General features: G+C 46.5%; 1 protein-coding gene across 2 annotated transcripts in view; it reads left to right on the plus strand.

The window, feature by feature from the left end:
• Positions 1–5,463: 5,463 nt before the first annotated feature.
• The window catches only part of DYNC2I1 (dynein 2 intermediate chain 1), a 67,461-nt gene continuing 50,080 nt past the window's right edge, over positions 5,464–22,844 (plus strand). For both annotated transcript variants that reach the window (XM_088445433.1, XM_088445434.1), the window contains exons 1-3: positions 5,464–5,683; positions 19,678–19,728; positions 21,806–22,172. In XM_088445433.1, coding sequence (XP_088301559.1) covers positions 5,669–5,683; positions 19,678–19,728; positions 21,806–22,172 — 433 coding nt within the window. In that variant the 5' untranslated portion in view covers positions 5,464–5,668. The remainder of the gene's footprint in view (positions 5,684–19,677; positions 19,729–21,805; positions 22,173–22,844) is intronic.

Below are 22,844 nucleotides of genomic sequence, written 5' to 3' on the forward strand. Positions count from 1 at the left end.
ACCCGGTACGACCGACAGCGCTGGTCGTAGCGGGTCTCTTTCCAAAGGGGGCGAGCTGTTGATGTTGATTGACAGCTCGCCCCGTTTGGAAGGCGGGCCAGGGGGGGTGGCAGCCAAAACGGAGGCGTTCCCGTGGGAACGCCTACTGTTTGGGGGAGACCCACTGACATCACTAGTGATGTTAGTGGAGAGCTTCTGGCTCTAACAGAGCCAGAAGCTCTCCGGGGCTTACGACAAGTGAGACCCTACCCTAGGGTCTCGTCGTAAGCCCCGATGGTCGCGATGGTCTCTGACCATCGCGACCATCACCGGAGCGGTCGTTAGAGCTGTGGGTGTAAACCCACAGCCTAATGACCGAAACAGAGGCGGGCGGTCAGGATGCAAGCGGCCGCCCAGTTTCTGAGCGACCGCTTGCATCCTCCGACCACCTCTGAATCAGGCCCTCAGTGTGGATGGGGATAGTGGTTTGTATGTTTCTGATACCCATGTAGTTCTCTGTGAAAATGTATAATCAATGGGACTGAGGAATAGGCACTACAATCCCTGCTGCTTGTACGTCAACTTGAGTCAGATGCTGTCCCTGTTCCCCATTAATTCAAATGTTCAGAAACTCTCTAGTTGGCTATTTAATTTTCATATAGTTGCACTAATTAATACTCCTACTAAATGATTGCTGTATAAACAGCTATTGTATGGTGGAATTTTTAAGGTGTGTGTGACTACAGCGCAGAAAAAATGGTCATAAGTATAAACTACAGTACAGATTTGATTGTCCAACATATTTTATTACAGGTTAACAAAATAATAAATGTGAAGAGTAGTGTGGTACACAACCAAAAGCAGGATGTCCACATGTACTATTGTGTACTGTGGGCCTGATTCAGTAAGGATTGAAACTGAGATTGCAATAGCGATTACGCACACAGTCGGACTGCGATGATATGCTAATCCACTGCCATCGCTATGCCACCGCAGCACAACATAAAGACGTCCACCTTACCTTACACACATCCATAATACTTAGCAAGACTGCGAAACCATCGGTAACATCGAGTACCATCGCAGCCTCACGCACACTTGCACAAGATCAGACCTTACTCAGAAATTGCTAACCTTCCGGTACACAGTGAAAGCTCAGGCTGTGTATGCCATCGCAGTGGATAATTTACGCATGCCCCTGCAACGGCGTTCAAACGCACTGGCACGCCTGCGTTTCGCCGACCACTCCCCCGTCACCACCCCAAATGGTACTTCATGTCAATCACTCTGCTATGGGTCTGTGTAGCCACTGTGTTCGTGCGCACACACTGCGATGCATACGCAGTATGCAACAATTGCGTGCGTAATCACAATTGCGATCCTTGCTGAACCAGGCCCTGTATTCCCAAAAGTTTCATATTGAGAAATTCAGCAAAAATTATTCAACTAAGTAAATTGTGCTTACCTGTCACCCTTAGGTTCAGTTATGTGTTGGTGTATAGGGTTGTGCTTTTGTTTGTCCACATATTTTATGATTTGCAGCCACCAGCTCTGGTTTTGCCGATCACACTGACCATAAATAACTGAATTTGGTCCTGTAACCACCAACCCGTGGCACCCCTGCAAGTGCCCCATGGCATGGAGTTGCAGATGCAACAGCATATAAACACCAGCAATGGCAGTGGACTCGCCCCATCTCTGCCTGACCTCGCCCTGGACTTGCTGATTTTTGTACACATAGGGGCTGCCTACAAATATCAGAGAGTCCGGAGCTACCGTAAGTGTGGCATATAGCCACACTTACTCGCCCAGACTCACGGGGCGACTTTATTGAGTCAATCCCATTAATGCACAACAAATATAAATTTTGTCGTACACTCTACTGCCACCATGATTAGGCTCACTACCAAGGAGATAAATTCTAATAATAAGATAATCCAACTCTATTAACAAGACCTGTGCTTTGTGAATCAAGTGCATAGGTTAGTGGCTCTGCTGACCAAATCCCTCCCATTGCATACCCCAAACATTGGCTTATCATGCAATTTATAATGAATTCTCATTATCCTCTTGCTGACCCTCTTCCCCAAGAGCTAAGGTATACCAACTTAGGGCCTGATTCAGTACCGATTGCAAGTGCGAATACGGATGCAGATGGAGCGAATAAGCCGCATCTCGTGTGCACTGGGATGGCATTGTGATTATGGACGCACAGAGGAAACCAATGTCAGCATTTGGGGTGTGAAGGTGGAATGGTCAGAAAAACGTAGGTGTACATGTCTGTTTGAACGCCGTTTCATGGGCGTGCATAAATTAGGCACTGCAATTCCTTATGCAGCTTGAGAACTCACTAAGTGTGATGAGATTTGCAGTTTCTGCGGCTGGTCAGACCTGATGTAAATGCTGCGTGATGGGCCGATGTGCGTCGAATGTACCGCTGTATGCGCAGAAGAGCGAGGTTTGACGGATATAAGAAAGCAGCACTGGGTGTCTTTATGCCGACTATGCTTTGGCAAGCAATAGCATATTTTCACAGCTGCGATCTGTAGGCGATTGCAGTTCGGTACTGAATCGGCCCTCAGTACATATAATATAGATAGCCATCCCAGGTTTCAAAGATTTGTCCCTGGAAATGTCTGTTTCTAACAACTGCACAATAAACATAATTTTCTGCATGTACAGCCGGGTACACACTGGGGCGATGTCGGGCTGATATGCTGTTTCGTAACAACATATCGCCTGCATTGCTCAGTGTGTACTCATTATTGCGCACTCCCGCGGTTGCTAGCGACAGTCGCCAGGTTTGATGCGCTACACACCATAACTAGCGCTATATCGCTAGCAGCCAGTGCATTGTTATTGAATGACGTAACAGTGATCGTTCCGTCATTCGTAACAGTCGTCCAGTGTGGATGCACAATCACTGTTCACGGGCATTAGTTCCCAACTGTAACATGACAGTTAGGAGCTGAGTGGCTGGTTGTTTTATCACTCTCCACTTTATCACTTTCCAGAGCTTCATACATCTGCCCCAATAATTACACCTCCTCCTTCTCCATGTGGTGCAGGGGTTGTGCAGACTATTGTAAAGCATAGACCCTGACCGTCCTTGGCCGCCACTACAGTGAGTAGGAGTCTCTGAGCTGGCTACGCATCGTGTGTGCAGGTTATGGCAGGTATCCACTAGACGATATGCTCCATGAGCGATATTGTCTAGTGCAGTGGCGTAACTAGGGTATTTGGAGCCCATGGCAAATTTGAAAAGGGAGCCCCCCCACAACATCTCGATATGTGTGCACGCCTAAGGCGCGCGCTGGAAAAAATGGGCGTGGTCACTTAAAAATGGGGCGTGTCAACATGACACACCCCTTTATTTTCACGCTGAACATTCCTATCCATATGCACCTTAACCCCAGTAGTTCCCCTTATACAGTACCCCCAGTATGCAGTTGTGGTCCCTCTTATGCAGGCCCATAGTAGTGCCCCTTATACAGTATCCCCAGTAGTGGTTCTCCTTATACAGCCCCCAATTAGTTCCCCTTACTCAGTGCCCCCAGTAGTGGTCCCCCCAAATGCAGTGCCCTATGTAGTGTTCCCCCTTATGCAGTGCCTCCAGTAGCCGTCCCCACAATGCAGTGCACCCAATAGTGGTATCCCCTTATGCAGTGCCCTTTATATAGTGCCCCCAGTAGTAGTCCCCCCCTATGCAGTGCCCTTTATATAGTGCCCCCAGCAGTAGTCCCCCCCCATGCAGTTTTCCCAGTAGTGGTCCCCCTTATGCAGGCACCCAGTAGTGATCCCCCCCTATCTAGTGCCCCTAGCAGTAAGCCCCTTATATAGTGCCCCCAGCAGTAGTCCCCCCCTCCCATGCAGTGCCCCCAGTAGTGGTCCCCCTGATGCAGGCCCCCATTAGTGACCCCCCCTATCCAGTGGTCCCTGTAGTGGTCCTTCCTGTTATTGCCCCCAGTTGTGGTCCCCCCAGTGCAGTGCCCCTAGTAGTAGGCCCCTATTATAATGCCCCCAGTAGTAGTTCCCCCCCAAGTAGTGGTCCCCAGTTGAGGTTCCCCCTCCCAATTAAGTGCCCCCTGTAATAGCCCCACCCAGTAGAGGTCTTCCCAATAATGGTGCCCCCAGTAATAGCCCCCCCCCAGTAGAGGTCCTCCCAATAATGGTGCCCCCAGTAGTAGCCACCCCCCGTTGTGCCCCCACCCCAGTAGAGGTCCCCCCAGTAGTAGCCACCCCCCTTCCCTGTTGTGCCCCCAGTAGTGCTGACAGGTTTTTCAAAAAAATAAAAACATACCTGAATCCACGCTGCTGCTCCGGACCGCGACACCGCTCCCTCCGCCCGCCAGTCCTCCCGGGCTGGCGCACTCATGATAATGGGAGAGACGTCATGACGTCTGTCCCATTACCCACTGCAGGAGCCGGACTTCTGCATTGGGGTGCTTAATGTTGTTAATGAGTGCTCAATGTCATTAACAACATTAAGCACCCAAATTGAACGATATATCGTTCAGTGACGTCACCCTCCCTCATCCCTGTACTTGCAGAACCTGACAATATCGTCATGTTGCCCTGCAAGTACGGGTGATGAAAGATGCCATCAATGACCAGCGGGAGCGCGCATTGCTGATCGTTGACGGCATATCCACTGCACGATATTGCGGATGATGAATTATAACTATATAGTTCAAATCGTCCAATTTATCGTGTAGTGGATATGCGCCTTGAGAGGGCGGGGAGGGGCAAGTGTCTGTGGGGGGGCGCAGCCGACAGAACGATTTTAATGTGCTCCCCCCAACATAAAATTGTTACGACGCCGATGTGCACAGTCAATGGCAGGGCCGGATTGAGGGCCACATGGGCCTGGAGCTGAAAATGACCAAGGGCCCATTATGAGAAGAGAGGAGGTGTGACCAGTGCTGTGTGGGTGTGGCCAATGCCATGTGGGCGTGTACCCCCCTATACTCTCAGCCCCAGTGTCTCCCTAAATATATTAAAGAAAAAAATGCTTCATTTTGTGAGGTAAATAGAAATACAATTTTACTACTTATGATTTATGGCCGACTGTGTGGAGAGCAGATGGCCAGTCAACATCATGTTGTCATGACAAAGGGCCTATTTTTATGTGTGGCCTGGAGCTGTAGCTCCATCCGCCCCATTGTTAATCTGGCCCTGGTCAATGGGATGATGCAATGAACGATGCCATGCTGCTAAATACATCATGGAACCCTATATATATATATATATATACACACAACATCGTTGTTTCATTGCGTTGTGCCATCGCTGGGTACATACCAGCTTTAGTTCATCATATGTAATAGTATATATATGTAATATTATCATGACTGTCAAACCGAGCAGCACTGCAGTTGCAGCACTGGAAGAGAGGGATCGGGGGCGCGCAGCCGTGCACAGGAGGAGGAGGGCGAATATGTTATACTCCAGTCCCTCCCCACCATCCTCTCCTGCCAAGCCCCAGCCGCGGTTGCCAGGCACACTGAAACCATCGTTGCCTTGGTGTCTCGGCCTGTACGCCTGCGCACTGACGATTTTCTTGGGTCGGGTGTCATGGCGGCCACCCGGAGAGTAAACAGTGCACGGAGTCATCCATGGTAACAGGGAGCCAGCGGAGGTGCGAGCTGCGTTCCTGCTGGGGCTGAAGACGGTGGTAGCGTACAGAACCATGCAGCCAGACAGGGTGATGCATAATATTATTTACACACATTTCTGCTCGTCATTGGCAAATGGGATCCCCAGCTATTGTGGAACCACAAATCCCAGCATACTCATAGGGCATCATGTGATGTATAGTTCCTCTACAGCTGGGGAGAGCTGGCAGAGCCATGCTACAAAAGTGCACCTCCTGTTGTAGTGACGTTATGCAGCAGCTCATTGCTTTAATGAGATTTTGCAGGTTTATGATAAACTCTGCTGAGTCTTCAGTATAGTTATCCTATCTCTTATGTCATGATAATGTATTCGTAGAACTGTATGTTCTGCCTGTGATATAAATTCTAATGTATCTAATCTTGTATCTGGTCAAATGTATCAAAATTCCTGCTACAATTGTAGCATTATTAGTGTTATTATCTCTAAAGCACTAGTACCGAGTAGGCGGGAATACAAGTGACAATTATAATTGACATGACTAGTACAACCAAGTTAAGTTTCACATAAATAAATAATTACAGCGAGCAGTTGGCATAATTATGTAGGTAAGAGGGCCCTGATCGCACAAGCTTACCATCTGAAGCAGGGTACCAGGGGCGTATCTATAATGGGTGCAGGGTGTACGGTGCACACGGGCCCCTGGGTCCAGGGGGGGCCCGCACCGCACACCCTGCACCCATAATATTTAAAACTTACCTTTTCGAGGTCCCGCACCAGGTGTCAGCGTTGTACAAAAAGCCGAAAAATGGGCATTTTTTTTTACCGGCATTATGCGCAGTAGACTGGGCACACTCTAGTACCCAGAGTCTACTAATGCTCCGGTGGCCGGTCAGCCGCGTCAGTTGGCCGCCGGGAAGAGAGGAGGTGGCCCTGGACGGGGAAGGCACATGGACCTCCTCCTCTCTAAAGATGCCTCTGCCGGATGCACACTACTAGACCATATGAGCAGACATCATATCGTTCACATCGGCCAGTGTGAACCGGCTATGTCGCAGACGATGTGTCGTCCACGTAATTGTCCATTGGAACGGGCGATATCGGCAGCGGGAACCATGTTGCGAATGCAGCATGGCCCCCGCCGTCGCTCCTTGCTCGGCAAGTGTGTATACACTTGCCGGTTAGCAGGATCGTGCTGGGCACACATCGTTTAGTGTGTGCCCAGCATTAAGGGGATATGGGTGGACACAAAAAGGAGAAATGGTCAGACAAGAGTTAGCGTTGGGAGGATATGCAGGGCTGCCAAGAGCCAAGGCGGGCCCCGGTAATAGGGGGCGTGGCCTAATCTCGGGAAGGATGGCCACGCCCATGCCAAAAAAAAGTAATAAATAAGATTTGCAGCGCCGCGAAGCGGCGCTGTGCGCCGGGGAGGGGGGCGCTCTGAGCCCCCGCAGCCCGGCGCAAAGCCAGGGGGGGCACGATCAGTGTGATCGCTCCCCCGCACAGGCATAGGAGACTGCTGTGGCTGTGTCTCCAACTGCAGCTCAGCACACGCTGCGTGCTGGGCTGCTGTGAGCGAGGGGGGGGCGACGTTGGACCCGGGCCCCCGCCGGGCCCCTCAGGAAGCCCGGGCCCGGGTAATCTGTACCCGCCCCCCCCCTCTGGGCGCCCCTGAGGATGGGTGCTAAACTAAAATGAGTTTTAAGAGCACGTTTGAAGGCTGGTAGGCTGGGTGAAAGTCTGGCAGTGCATGGGAGAGCATTCCATAGGATAGGAGCAGCTTGGGAAAAACACTAAAATGTGAGAGCGGAAAGAGGCAATCGGAGGTGAGGGGGCAGACAGAAGAAAATGACGGATTATGTGAGTAAAGGAGGCTGGATATGTAGGGAGGAGAGGTGTGATTGAGAACTTTGTAAGTAAAGAGGGGTATCCACTACGCGACATGAAAGTCTGACCATCCAGTATTCAGACCTTCAGGTCGCCGAGGTGCGTTGCCCGCACTGAACGGCATTCACTGAATGTCATTCAGTGAAGGAGCCCGACCTCCTATCCCTGAACATGCCGAACCTGACGAGTGTCGTCAGGTTGACGGGCATGTTCAGTAGACAGTCGGGGACGGCAGGGACCCAGCGTGCACGCGCATCGCTGGTCCTTGCCGGCTATCCATTATCCGACTTTGTGAACAATGCGACCAAAACTTCCTGGCTTTGGTCCGATTGTTCACAAAGTCGGGTAATGGATAGGCCCCTTAAGGGAGAGGAGCTAGAATTTGAATCTCAGAAGGATAGGGAGCCAGTGGAGTGACTGGCAGAGGGGGCAGTGGAGAGAGAAAAATGAGGTGGGCAGCAAAAGTTCAGAATAGACTGGAGAGGGGTGAGGCGTGAGTTTGGAGCAGCCAGAAAAGAGCCGATTACCTTATTATTGCTTGTATAAATTACTGTAATGGATAAGAGTTTATTAGTATCTTACATGGTGAGGAAGGGCCTGATTCTGGATATATTCTAGAGGTGTTGAACATAAAATACCAGGCTACAAATTCTATAGCATAATAACGCAGAATAGCATGTCCGGGGATAGACATGCGCATTCCATACATGTAACATTTAACATATAATTTTTAGTGCCTTGTCTTAGTTGTATGTAGAATGTTTTTTTGTTTTGTGGGAAATCAATGTTACTCTGCAGATGCAGTGAACAAAGTGAGTATTGATTAAGAATTCACAGAAGAGCACATACAGTACATAGAGCATGAACAAACTACATTACTTTATCCGTGTGATTGCCATACATTGCACTGAGCATCTTAGTGACTGCCATACATTGCACTGATCATCTTAGTGACTGCCATACAATGCACTGAGCATCTTAGTGACTGCCATACAATGCACTGAGCATCTTAGTGACTGCCATACAATGCACTGAGAATCTTAGTGGCTGCCATACATTGCACTGAGCATCTTAGTGACTGCCATACATTGCGCTTAGCATCTTAGTGACTGCCATACATTGCGCTTAGCATCTTAGTGACTGCCATACAATGCACTGAGCATCTTAGTGACTGCCATACATTGCACTGAGCATCTTAGTGACTGCCATACATTGCACTGAGCATCTTAGTGACTGCCATACATTGCACTGATCATCTTAGTGACTGCCATACAATGCACTGAGCATCTTAGTGACTGCCATACAATGCACTGAGCATCTTAGTGACTGCCATACATTGCGCTTAGCATCTTAGTGACTGCCATACATTGCGCTTAGCATCTTAGTGACTGCCATACATTGCACTGAGCATCTTAGTGACTGCCATACAATGCACTGAGCATCTTAGTGACTGCCATACATTGCACTGAGCATCTTAGTGACTGCCATACATTGCACTGAGCATCTTAGTGACTGCCATACATTGCACTGAGCATCTTAGTGACTGCCATACAATGCACTGAGCATCTTAGTGACTGCCATACAATGCACTGAGCATCTTAGTGACTGCCATACATTGCACTGAGCATCTTAGTGACTGTCATACAATGCACTGAGCATCTTAGTGACTGCCATACATTGCACTGAGCATCTTAGTGACTGTCATACAATGCACTGAGAATCTCAGTAACTGCTTTGCTGGCAAGACAGCGGAAACATCGGTAACACAGAGAACCATCGTACCCATACGCACAATAGTGGCTGACCTGACCCTCCTGCAGACATAGCGAGATATCCTGTGTGCAACTAGACCTCAGGCTGCATCAGCAGCCGCAAGGGCTTAATTATTCACGTCCCCTGAAACCCCGTCCAAAGGCACAGGCACGCCTGTGTTTGCCCGACCACTCCCCCGTCACCACCCACAAACGGCACTTCCTGTCAATCAATTGTCCCTGGGGCTGCGGACTCCCTGCGTACACATACTCCATCGCGCTGGCTGGTTCGCGCACTGCGATGCATGCACAGAGCAAAACCATCGACCGATTGCGTGTGGGTCTGCATCCGTGCGTTCCTTGCTGAATCAGACCCACAGTAGGCTGTGCATCCCAATGACTGCTGTGCAGCACAATGAGTATCCTAGAGACCACAATACAGTACATTGAGCATACCAGTAAGCACATCAAGATACAGAGAGCATAATGCAATTGTTTGCCTCTGTGGTACCATCGGGCATTTGGTTTAATTCTTGGGCCAACAGTGAGGGTTACAGATGAAAAGTAAACCTGACAATATAGCCAGTCATATTCCACTTTGCAAGAACAGTTCAGGATACAAATGCTGCTACTTTCTGGGTTCAGACATTAAAGTGGATATCTGTCTTATGTATGCGCACCACAAGTAGTACATTACGGAGCTGAGACAGGAATGTCACACAACTGTCTGACATGAAAGTTTGGAATTCGTTTTGTTCTGCATCCCAGGATGTGCCTCCCAACCATCCTGCGCTGCTGTCCAAGCCCCCATATGTAAGTTGAGAGCTCTCCAACTATGGTCGCAAGTTTAAGCAAATTCAGTTGACAAGGTGTGCTGGGACTTGTAGTCCCATCACAGCTGGACAGGCACAGATAGCATTTTAATTATAAGATCCCCCTTAGTTATAAGATCCCCTTGCTCTCCTGATAATTAGTGTTCATTCTAGCACCCTGCACCTTTTACAACCTGTGCAGTTCCTCTTTCCTGCCTGGGGTGTCGCTCTCTGCTCTGGTACTTCTAGCACACTCAGCTGATGCAACAAACAGCTGAGAATCAGACCAGAGTGTGCTAGAAGCACCAGAGCAGAGTGTGACACCCCAGGCAGAAAAGAGGAACTGCACGGTTTGTGACATGTGCAGGGTGCTAGAATGAACACTAATGATGGACCCGTAGAGGAGGCCACAGGGCTGGGGAGTCTGCTGTAGGAGTTTTATGCTGGAATGTCAGTCTACTCTGGCTGTTGTGTTGAAGGAGGGATGAGGGGGAGAAGGATAGGAAGGGATGGGAATGAGAAGATTGATTGCTGATCATACAGCAAGGTAGCTGGTCTCTGTGGATGCACCAGCTACCAGGAAGCATACCAGAACCGTACCCAGTGAACTCTGGCTGCTGAGACCATGGTGCAGGCAGAAAAAAATAGATATATGCATATAACAGAATTTGGAGATGTATTGGATGTGGGAATCAAAGGATATTTATGCGTTACAAATGATAAGTTGGCCTTAAGCTTCCATTGTCGACAGAAATAGAGTACGTAGGCTGCTTGTGTTGGCTGGTGGAGATGGAGAAGATTGACATAGCATTGAGTAGTACAGACCAACACATAAATATAGTTACATTCTGTTATTGTCCACATAGAGGTGATGATGAAACTAAAAGGAACTCATTCATTTAAAGCAGTGGCTTCAGTTTTCATAATTTTTTCTTATTCCCCTTGTCAATTATTATTATGTATGATCATTTTGCAGCAAACAAATAAGTACATAGGGCATAAGCCCCATGAGATGTTACAGCTACACCAATGTACAATTTACCACAAATAACTAAATCTGCATATGTAAAAAATGAAAACTCAGTCTTCACCCAATTCCATATGTGTTGTGTGACACACTGCTAAGTGGGGGTGTCCTGCTCCGCCCAAGGGGTGTATTTATTTATCCTTATACATAAAAAGGTAATTATAAAGTCAATATAAGACACACACACAAACATGTCATAAAATGTATTTAAAATATATATAGCTGGTTGTGTAACACCTCCTGACCAAGGCTCCTTGTCGGTCAGGCTCAAGCTTAAAGGATCTGTCCCCAGCATATGGGGTTTTTGGTGTCTGACCTGTCTCAAGCAATTAGCCAGATATTTAATGTTTTGCTGCTGTCTGTAGAGTTGAGCCCTATGCCTAACATGGCTGAGAGCCTTTTCTGTCAGGCCAAAACTGGATACTTGGACGTAGGGCGCACAGCTAGTCAGGGCAAGGGGCTGATCAGCTTCTCCTCCCTGATGTCCTGCTGGCTCACCACTCGCCTACTCTCTCCTGTTTTTCCCATTACCCTCTGTTGTCTTCTTGCATCAGTTCCTTTTCTTCCCTCCCTCCTGCTGCCTGCCATCCTGTTTTACACTGTTCCCTTTCCTCATGACTACTCCCCTCCTGTTTCTCACTATCCCCCCTCCACATGGTGTCTGGACTTGTGCATGGGCAGTCTGGATTTGCAATGGGGCAATGGAATCTGGGATTTTAGCCTACTCTTTGCGTTGATCTGGGAGGGTAAGCAACCTTGCCCCATTCCAAACATCAAGAATGTTAAAACAACAATATTAACTTCATAGTTTGTTGTTGGAATGGAACCTGTGTTGAACAAATACTGTACAAGTAAAGATTACAGTGTCTGAAACTGTGCGGGTAACCCAGATTGAGCGTTTCATACCCACAGGGCATACAAGTAACCCTGGTTAAGAACCAGTATTTTAAGGAGAAGTGTAATAGATAGTGAAGAGTAGAGAGCCTAGGACTGAGCCTACTTGCACTCAAAGTGATAGAGGAAATGGAGATGGGTAGATCCTGAGAAACAAATACTGAATAAGCCATTTAAAAGGTAGGTTGAAAACGAGGGTTGGACAGTGTACTAAAAGGGAGCAGGTATATACAAAACAAGTTTTTAAAAATGTCAGCACTGAATTAAACTGAAATTGAATTGCAAACTGTAAGAACTTTTTATTTGTACTATATTTATCAAAACATTTCAGTATTGAATGCAGTGGTCCTCCATAAAAGTGCAGCAATTTAGGTAAACCTAGGGAGATCCCATGTGAGTGTAACCAATTGTTTTTCACTCATCAAATTGCATTTTTAAATATTTTGTGTGTTAATTCAGTTACAGGTTTATAATTAGAATCTGGTCAGAAACTCTATTTGTGCCAGTTTAGAAGATTAGGATAAAGCTTCTATTAACTTGTGCCAACAACAAATGATATAATTATTTTATTTGTCCAATACAGCGCACAACTTGAATATCTTGTTTCTAAAGATTTGTATCTCCTACCACTTATGGTGCGTACGCACTGGGCGATATTATTGTGCGATTGCATAACAGCATCGTAATCGTGCAATCGCTCAGTAATCGTACACAAATTGTGCACTATAATGTCGGAAATGACTAGCGATGCGCGCTTCCGCTGGTCGTTTCCGACATTGTCCATCACCTGAACATGCAGGCCAATCTGCCGATAACAACAGATTGGCTATGTTCAGGAATGATGGAGGGTGCCTACACTGAATGACATATCGGAAAGATGGAGGGTGCCTACACTGAATGACATATCGTTCAGTGTGGGCACTACGATGTCGTAATCGTACTGTCTTTCCTAATCGCCTAGTGTGTACGCACCTTTAGATTCCAACTTCTTTCTAATTTTGCTTAAATAACATATCTAAATAAAGTAACTATAAAAAAATAAAAAAAAATATAAAAACATATTGAGCGCACTCACCAGACTTGCAAGCGTAGAAAAAGTTTTATTAGTGGAAAGCCAACATCAGTAATCGACATTTCAGTCATTGCTAGGACTTTTATCAAGATAACAAATCCAGGTATCCCCACCCCTAATATACCTCCCCAACAATCAAGGCGGCAACTCCCGCATTAATCATTGTACATCTGTGTCCTACAAAAAACAACAGTCTATTGACATACTAAATACACAAAACATACAACACAAACAAACAATACACAGCTATATGTCACTGTTCTATCTTGTTAAAACTGCGTCCCCCGAGACTGACCTGCCATCCAGGAAGTTCACATCAACCATAGACACACAGATCACTCGCGTGTGTATCATAGCGGGACGCAAACAAATCATTAACTTAGCAACCAATCAGCTGCGCCCAGCATCGGACATAGCTGACGGCCGACACATGTAATTACAGTAAGAGATTAATAACTATTAGGATCGGTCAGTATCCAATAGCATTAATGGAGGCATAATATCTTGCACAGTATAACATTGAGTAATACTCCGCATTAAATGTAAATCAGTGTTCCATATATATACAAATATAGTTACAAAAAAACAAATAAAACACTAAAACTCTTTAAACATACACAATGCATAGTATCTGATCAAACACATTCTTTTGTTGACTAAATTATCAATATTAAGATTGATTAAATTATCAATGTTCATAGACTGCATATAGAGCCAAACCAAAAATAAAAACAAAAAAAGGAAAAAATAAATAAAATATTTTGCAAAAAATTATCGAAAGGTTACGGTCATCCACGTACTACATAGGAAATAGATGCAAATTATTTCCCTTAACTGTACTTATAGGCAAAGTCACAAAAAGTCAATCCAAAAAAATACCAAGATGGATCGAGTCATTTAATCCCTGTGACCATACTGTATCCAAATGATGGATCCATTTTGCTTCTCTGCGGAGTAGCATCTTCGCTCTATTTCCACCTCTAGTAAGCGGTGGTATACAGTCTACCACCATACACCTCAAAGAAGCCAATGGATGTTTCAACTCTAAAAAATGTTTGGCTACAGGTTTGTCCGTCACACCCGATGACAAGGCGGATCTGATCGATGATCTATGGTTCGCCATTCTCTCGCGGAAAGGACGAACCGTCTTCCCCACATATACAAGGGAACATGGACAACTTAAGGTGTAAATCACATAGTCAGAGGTACATGTCAGATGATGTTGTATTTTGATTTTCCGACCAGTGTGTCGGTGATGTAAAAAGTTTCCAAATAAAGTAACTATAAATATATTATTATTTAAAAGTGTACGTGTTACGGGGATGTAGTTGGTCTCAATACCAATATCCAAATCCGAGTAGGGATTTAAGATAGGTGCCGAAATCCCAATGCCTATCTTAATCCCGGTGCCGGACCGAACGAGGTAAGTCCGGGTGCCCTTAGCGTTAGCCGCGGGGAAGGGGGGGGGAGGAGGGTTAGCTCCTTATAGAGCGTAGCAGTGTTTGGGTTAGGTTTTGGGGGTAGGGTTAGGGTTAGACACCCCCGGGAGAGGTTAGGGTTAGGCACCCCCCCCCCAGGAAGGTTAGGTTTAGGTTGCGGTAAGAGGGGGTTAGGGTTAGGCACCCCCGGGGGGAGCTTAGGGTTAGATACCAGGGTTCGCAAAATACGAGCTATTGTGCGTATTTACGCGTTACATGCTGTTGGGGACCCAAATTTTAGAGCTAAGTGGGTCCCGCAGGACGCGCTTTGTGCAGCCAATCGTCGCTGGCAGCGGCGGCCTCACAACCAATAGCCGCCGACTGAGTTTCATCATCTAGTCCCCGCAACTCGCCCAATCTCCAGACAGCTCCGACCAGACACCGGGACAGCCAGGCTCCGCTCACTCCCCGGAAGAAGCAGCAGCGCCTCCAGCCAATCACTGGCTTTGTCTGTTCAGCCAATCGCAGCCTGCAGTGTCTTCCTCCCCCTCTCTGAGCCGCTAGCGCAGCGCGTCGATCTGCTGGTCTCTTTCCTCCAGCTCAGGTCGGTCTCCTGCGGTTCCTCTGCATCCTCTACAGGGCACGCTGACCCTGGTAGCCGCCACAGAAACTGTCCCGACTCACCCAGTGCTGTGCAGCCACCATCCTCCTCTGCAAAGGTAAGTGCTGCTCTCTGGGCCTGATTCAGACCCGCTCGCGAGCGTAGGACGCTCGCAAGCGGGTCGATGGTGCCCTAATGCGCATGCGCACGACGGAGGGAGCTCCGTCGTGCGCATGCGTGCGACCCGAATAACGACGGCCAGCCGTCGTCATGGGTCTTGCACCAAAGGGGACGTGCTGTCGATGGTGACTGACAGCACGCCCCCTTTGGTGGGCGTGCTGGGGGCGTTTCCATGGGAACGCCTGCCGTCTGAGTCCGGCCCCACTGACATCAGTAATGATATCAGTGGGAGTGATTTTGGCTCTGATAGAGCCAAAATCACTCCTGGGCTTGCGGCAGCGAGACCCTACCGCAGGGTCTTGTCGCAAGCCCGATGGTCGCGATGGTCTTGACCATCGCGACCATCATCATGGACGCTCGCTATAGCTGTGGGTGGTAACCCACAGCTATGCGAGCGTCCGTGAGGCCGCTCCATTTTCAGGTAGGAGGGCCCTGATTCAGAGCGAGCGCTCTGGTCAGAGCGTCCGGCTCTGAATCAGGCCCTCTGTCACTGCCCCATGATGTGTGGTCCGGTCTGTGTATGGGTAGCGATCCACCGTGACACCCCATACCCCCTCTCCCCAGTACTGCCCCAGCTGATATCTACCCTTACCCCTTCCCTACTCCTAACCTAACCCCATCCTTGCCCCCCAGTCCTGCCCAACTGCTATCTACCCTTGCCCCCATAGTACCCCCATAGTACCTGCCCCTAACGTAATCCTTGCACCCCAGTACTGTCTTAGCTGCTATATACCTCCTCCCTACCCCCACAGCACTGTCCCCAGTACTGCCTGCCCCTAACCCCCTCCTTGCTCCAATGCTGCCCCATATGATTTCTAAACTTACCCCCCTACCCTTAGCACTGTCTGCCCCTAGCTCCATCCTTGCCCCCAGCACTTTTCCAACTTCTGTCTGCACGTACCTCCTCCCTGCTCCCAGCACTGCCTGTCCTTACCCCCCACTTCTCCTGCCTCTTTCTCCAGCTATACCCCAACTACTGCTTACCCTTAACCCTCTATACCCCAATTGCTATCTTCCCCCAGCATTGTACCATAATATGTGATGGGTCCCAGAAAAAGAGGAATAGGACCCCAATTTTTTAAAGTAAAGGGTCCCTGAGACCCACTAATTTTTTCGCTCACCGTGATCACTGGGCACTAGGGGGAGGTTAGGGTTAGGCACCACTAAGGAAGCGTTAGGGGTAGGGATAGGGTACTTACCTTACCTGTCGGGATCTTCTCCCTTCGGGCTGCTGGTGTCGGGATATGAACCCACCGGGACTTCATACCCATTCCGTGTTACCTACATACAGTCTACCTTTAGAAAAAATATTAATATTATATAATGTTACTGTAGGTTTTCCACTTTCTATTTCATTACAAGTAACTTGATGATGTTATCCAAGTATGTGTGTGCATGTACATGTGCTGCTCCTTCTGTTGTTATATGTAATAGGAACACTGCTACGTTCACTGTATGAATGATGACTGTCCTGTTCATAATTATGGCATGAATACATTCCTGGGAGAGACACTTGTACTCGTATTTTAGACTTTTAGAGCTACATAAAACATGTTTGTCATCGTTTCTTTATTGTGATCGGTGATTTTGTGGATCATTCAATTCTAAAATAGGAGAAATTCTCTTATTTTTTTTTTTACCTCTTAGTAAATATATCAGGATGCTTATAGTCAGGTATGAGTCCAGGCTGTTTGCCATCTGCCAGATGAGAAGGATAAGCCGCTCTTGTCTCTTCATTCTGTAATGCTGAGAATCACTAAACTGAATATATAATCTCCCTGAATACAAACTGTTACATGAATTTCTATTTCTTTGACTGTTGTTGGAATAGACATCATTGAAGTGACTTTGTGACTGTAAGCATGGACTAAGAAATAAAACTGTATCCCCATTTTACTTCGTTATCCTCTCTGAGCTGTTAATAGCAATTATCTATATCTTTTAAATGAAAACTTAATGCATGTGTTTCATGCTTTGCTTGAAGTCTGCCATCTAATCATCCTGCAATCACCATGACCATAATTGAGCATGGAGATGTTAACCCAAGTTAAAAGAAAGTTTCTTTGCAAAAGAAGGAAAGTACCATAAGGAATCTACAAATCCCGTTTTAAAAGTAATCGTAGTGAAACAGACCTTGTTAATTCTGTTAATGGAACCTCTGGCAATTTTTCATTGCTAGATTTTTTTTAGTGTGTTTAACTAGGTCACAGCTGTATTGTATGCATTTTCATCTTATGCTAGTCCCATTGTAACTAGTTTTAACATTATTGGTTCTACAAAAAATAAATAAATAAATAAAATCATATAAATTTTGTATACAATGCTGCTAAGTCTGGGTCTAGCAGCTTCACAGTAGAAAGATGACGGGAGTCTCCACCCCTCCCCTTCCAGCTCTCATCGGAGCTACAGTATTATTGATTTATGGGTCATTCCATGGTAACATATACGTTACAAAGTGACAATGCAAGTATATGCATTACTATCAACAGCAAGAGGAATTTATGTGAAATTTTATTTACTGAGAAAATAATAAGGCAGGTCATGCTTGAAAAACCGGTATACAGGAATTGTTAATTGTTTGCTTTGTCAATTTGTAAATTTACCATGGAATGACCCTTATACTTCTGGAGTTTCTACATTACCATGTGACTACCATGGCAACCACAGTTACATGGCACATGATATAGTGAGCAAAGACGCTTTGGAAAGCTCCCCTGAGCTCTCTCTGCACTATAAATGCAGATGCATGCTTAAATGCTACTTAATTAGCTATTTAAAGAAGAAAATAAAAATAAAAACTATTTGGGAATCCTGTTTTAAATTGTGTGGAGTGCAGCAACATTGCAGCTACAAAATGTTATGGGTAGCCCTTGCTGCTCATATTACTGTCTTTAAGAGAGGGGAATGTAAGATTTTAAACTGCATTACCACCTAAGCACTAGAACATTTAAGTTTGCTACTTTAAAATGGAGTAGTTGGAGTGTGTGAATGGAAGGATCAAGCAGGAGCTGCAATCATTCAGTGAAACTTGGTGACTGGGCTCTAAGGTCTGCTACTGAGATCAGGCGCATATTAAGAGATACGGGGGGCCTGGGTTCATTCCCCGTCCGAGCCCCCATTCTCTCTCCCCGGCGGCCGGCAGTAGACTGACTCATCTGATCGCCAACCACAGCATCAGTAGACTCTGGGCACTAGAGTGTGCCCTGAGTCTACTGCACTTGTGCGCGCCATTTCCCCAGCGATTTGTGCAGGGCTGAGACACCCGACGCGGGATCTTGGAGAGGAAAGTATTAGATAATATGGGTGCAGGGTGTGCGGGCACTCCCTGGACCCAGGGGCCAGTGTGTACTGCACCCATTATAGATATGCCCCTGACAGAGAGTGCTACCCGTTATGTGATTAGATTAGTTACTCAGCACCAAAGTGTCCTGCTCCCCCCCCCCCCCCATCCCTCCATAACATCCTAGGGTTGGATACAGGATCTCGGCGGTCAGAATCCCGACGGTTACAATGTTAGCGCATGTTGGTGAGTATTCTAAATATTACCCTAATCCTCCCCCTAACACTAACCCACCCATTCTGCAGCCTAATCCCAACCGTTCCCTTTGGCAGCCTTAAACTAAACCTCCCCTCCCGCAGCTTAACCCTAACAATTCCTTGCCGCAGCCTAACTGTCCCCCTAATGTCATACTCTAAACTTGTCCCTAACCCCATCCCTAATACTCACTGTCGGGACTCTGACGGTCGGGATCCCGGAACCGGTAGTCTGATGCCCTTCGGGATTCTGGAGCCAGTATTCTGAACGCTGGGATCCTGACTTACATCCCTCCATAGCATCATACAGCTCTGGGTCCTGGCTGGGGCGAGGAGACAATCCATGGAGCCCTGAGGAAAATTGTTGCATGAACAAATACCTGGAGCTCTGGGAAGGAACGTGTTAGTAGGTGGTACAGCAAGTTTAACACTACATCTTTTTCAGGCTGAATTAATACATATCAGTGGAATTTACCACTGTGTAATCTCCATGATGTGTTCTTCTGTTTCCATGATAAGAGACCGATGATAAAATGAATATTAAATTTCCATTGCAAAATAGACTTTGAGACAGTCTTCATGTCTTAATAATTACAAATATATAGAGAAGTGAGCGTTGTTTGTTTTGTAAAATATCATGTATGTCTAAACTTGGAGGTCAATCCAACTGTCCGCGATGATCTCACAGATGCGATTCATCACGGCAATAGCTGCGAGCAAAATTGTGTGAATTTGGGCTCAGAGCGGGCCACGAGTGGTGCGGGTTCAGGTGCTGCTGTTGGCGTTTTAACGCTGTTACAACGGCAAATCACACCCTTCGTGGAAAGTTGGATTGACTCCAATGATTAAAAGTAAATACTACAGATGATTCCTTTTAAAATAGATATTGCTTTTTTTTTCTTTTTGCAGAAAACTAAGGAGGACACCTGGAAATCAGAGGAGCTGAAGAAACACCTAAAGGTGACTTATTTTCTTCTGATCTACCACAGTTTTACATAAACACTTCATGGTAATGTACAGTTGCTGTCTACAAAACACAAGCAAACGGCTGCTGGCGTTCTGATTAGTCATAGCCTAGGAGGAGACAGAGGGCCTGATTCAGCAGAGGACGGACACAAGCGGCTGTACAATTCCGTCCTGCTAAAATGCAAATGCAGGTATCTGACACCTCCTTGCTGCATCTGCAATCCCAGTGCTGCGTCCGAGGTCACAGTCTGTGATCACCATCAGTTGCTCCTTTGAGCAGGCTGCGGATGCTGAAGCCTACTGGAGCCTGTCCGGGTCCTGGCAGCCAGCGAGGTCAGGATGTCTGTGTCCATGGACGCAGACCCTTGCCTTGCCATGCCCGGAAAACTGGAGTGGGACCCGTTTTGCACATGCACAGAATACAGAAATCTGCATTAGTTTGTGTAACTTTGTCTTCTGCTGATTCAGCCCCAGAGACCTGAATATTACCAATATAGCAACATATAACATGAGATTCCAATGATGATATCCTTACAATTGCTTGACTTGATGGTTACTCTGACCAAAAAAATAGAAAAAAACAATTAGTAGCGCTATTATGAGTCCTCTTATATATACAAAGGAACTAAATGTTTCCTATCTATAAATGCTTCAGCTGCTGCAACAGGAAACCCGGTAGTGTCCTGGTATATTATAGAAATATAAGTCACATAAAGATAAGCAGCGCTTGAAGCATTCAGTCAATGAAAAATATTTTAATCGTTAGGAATTTTATACAGATTTAAATACTCAACAGTGTAAAATTACATAAAAAATTGATTCTTTCACAAATAAAATGAGGAAAAAATCCCCACATGAAAAACATAAAAAATCACAGGCTGTACACATAAAGAACACTGGAAGGTGTGCATAGTAAATACAAACTTGCGTTAGATCCGTATTAAGTTTCAACGTATGATAATGGTGTATCAAAAGAATTCCAGAGAACAATTACAACAATTTCTTTTCAGTATCAAGCCAATGTAATAAATTCTTGGTCAAATTGACTCAATATTAAGTCCCGATATAAAGGAGGACCAGATCTAGTCAAGTTGTATATGAATATGGTGCTCGTGCATATGCCCCATATCAATCCTCAATAAAACAGGTTGTGGATATCACACGTCTAGGTGAGAATGATCATCTTAGGGCACAGTACCTGTTTTATCCCTGATGTTGTCACGGGGTAAAGGGGTATAGGAGGAGGGCCCAGAGAAGCTGTAAAGTTGAATACGTGGATCTCTGTAACCATAAACTCTCCCGTAGATAGACAATCCGTATGTCTCTGGACGCTGAATTCTGTGCCGACGGTCAGTCAGTCGGAGCAAAGATGTGAATCCTGGGGCACAGCGGGAACCAGGTACAGGGAGGTATTCGGCAGCTGCAGTCTGCTGAAAAACCTACCCGGGTGTGGAGAGTACCTGGTGCTAAGCGGCTGTGGCAAATCGCGAGTCACAGGCATCTCGTTCTAATGGTCCATGAACCTCGGAAGCTCTATTAGAGCATCTGACCCGCTGACAGCCGACCGCTGTATGGACAAAGCGGGTGTCCCGAAATGATAATAAACAGTTCCTGGAACTTGTATATGAAATCCTTGCAAGAATACAGCGCCCAAAGACATACGGATTGTCTATTTACGGGAGACTGTTTATGGTTACAGAGACCCATGTATTCAACTTTATAGCTTCTCTGGGCCCTCCTCCTACACCCCTTTACCCGGTGACAACATCAGGGATAAAGCAGGTACTGTACCCTATAGTGATCATTCTCACCTAGATGTGTAACATCCATAACCTGTTCTTATAGGGGATTGATATGGGGCATATGCACGAGCACCATATTCATATACAACTTGACTAAATCTAGTCCTCCTTTATATCGGAACTTAATATTGAGTCAGTTTGACCAAGAATTTACAATTATTATTTTTCCCAAAACATTTCTTGTGGCTAGCTGTTATTCTTCATATGTCATTACTGTGTATGTGAGTATGCTAGCCCTTTTTTACAATCCTGTTATTATCTTGTTTTAGGCTATGCAGTCAGAAGATCTTCATAGTAAGAGATCTAAGGAAAGAAGACATCACAGAGAGGAAACCAGAGAGGAACGTGCAAAACACAGAACATATGAATCCAATGATAAGACAGATGAAAGAGAGCGTCACAAGTACCACGAGAGAGAGAGTCACGCAGACAGAGAGAGAGAGAATGTTCGAGAGCATCACAGAGAAAAGGAAAAAGTGATGGAGACGGACAGGGGCAAACATCAGATATCTGAAAGGCACAAAATTAGGGAGAGAGAACAAATTACGGAAAGAAAGAACAGTGGGGGAAATCCAACCAAAGAGTATGGGATGGCTGAGCTGAGCAGAGAGGAAAGGAAGATGAGAGACAGTCTAGGTAAGTGACATTTGTGGGCTCTGGGTCTGATTCTAAGTTGGGAATAAAATAAAAAAGAACAAGTAACTGTGCCCCTTGGTAAAACCATGCTGCACTGCAGGTGGGGGGGGATGTAAAATGTGCAGAGAGATTTAGATTTGGGAGAGCGTGCCCAAACTGACATCTAGATTGCAGCGTACAAATAAAGCGGAATCGGTATGCGTCCGGCGGTGCAAATCTGGACAGCGGCTGGCCGACATGGTTGAAAATCCCGATCGTCCGCAGGTAAGTATCAACTAACCCACAGGTTCTCAAACTCGGTCCTCAGAACCCCAAACAGTGCATGTTTTCCAGGTCTCCTTAGAATCACAAGTGAAATAATTAGTTTCACCTGGGGATCTTTTAAAATGTGGTAGTGAGTAATGACTACACCTGTGCACCTGCTAGGAGACCTACAAAATGTGAAATGTGTGGGGTCCTGAGGACCGAGTTTGAGAAACACTGAACTAACCTAACCCCCCCTTACCCTAACCCTTCTTAGGGGTGTCTAACCTTAACCCCCCCCCCCCCCAGTGCCTAACCCTAATCTCCCCTCTAAGTGCCTAAACCTAATCCCCCCTTCCCCGCCGCCTAAACCTAAGTCCCCCGGGGGGAGTGCCTAACCCTAACCCTCCCTTCCCCTAGCCTAACCCT

The sequence above is a fragment of the Taudactylus pleione genome, unplaced genomic scaffold (genome assembly GCF_031769625.1).
Source record: "Taudactylus pleione unplaced genomic scaffold, aTauple2 ptg000380l, whole genome shotgun sequence".
In the NCBI taxonomy this organism is placed as follows: Eukaryota; Metazoa; Chordata; class Amphibia; order Anura; family Myobatrachidae; genus Taudactylus; species Taudactylus pleione.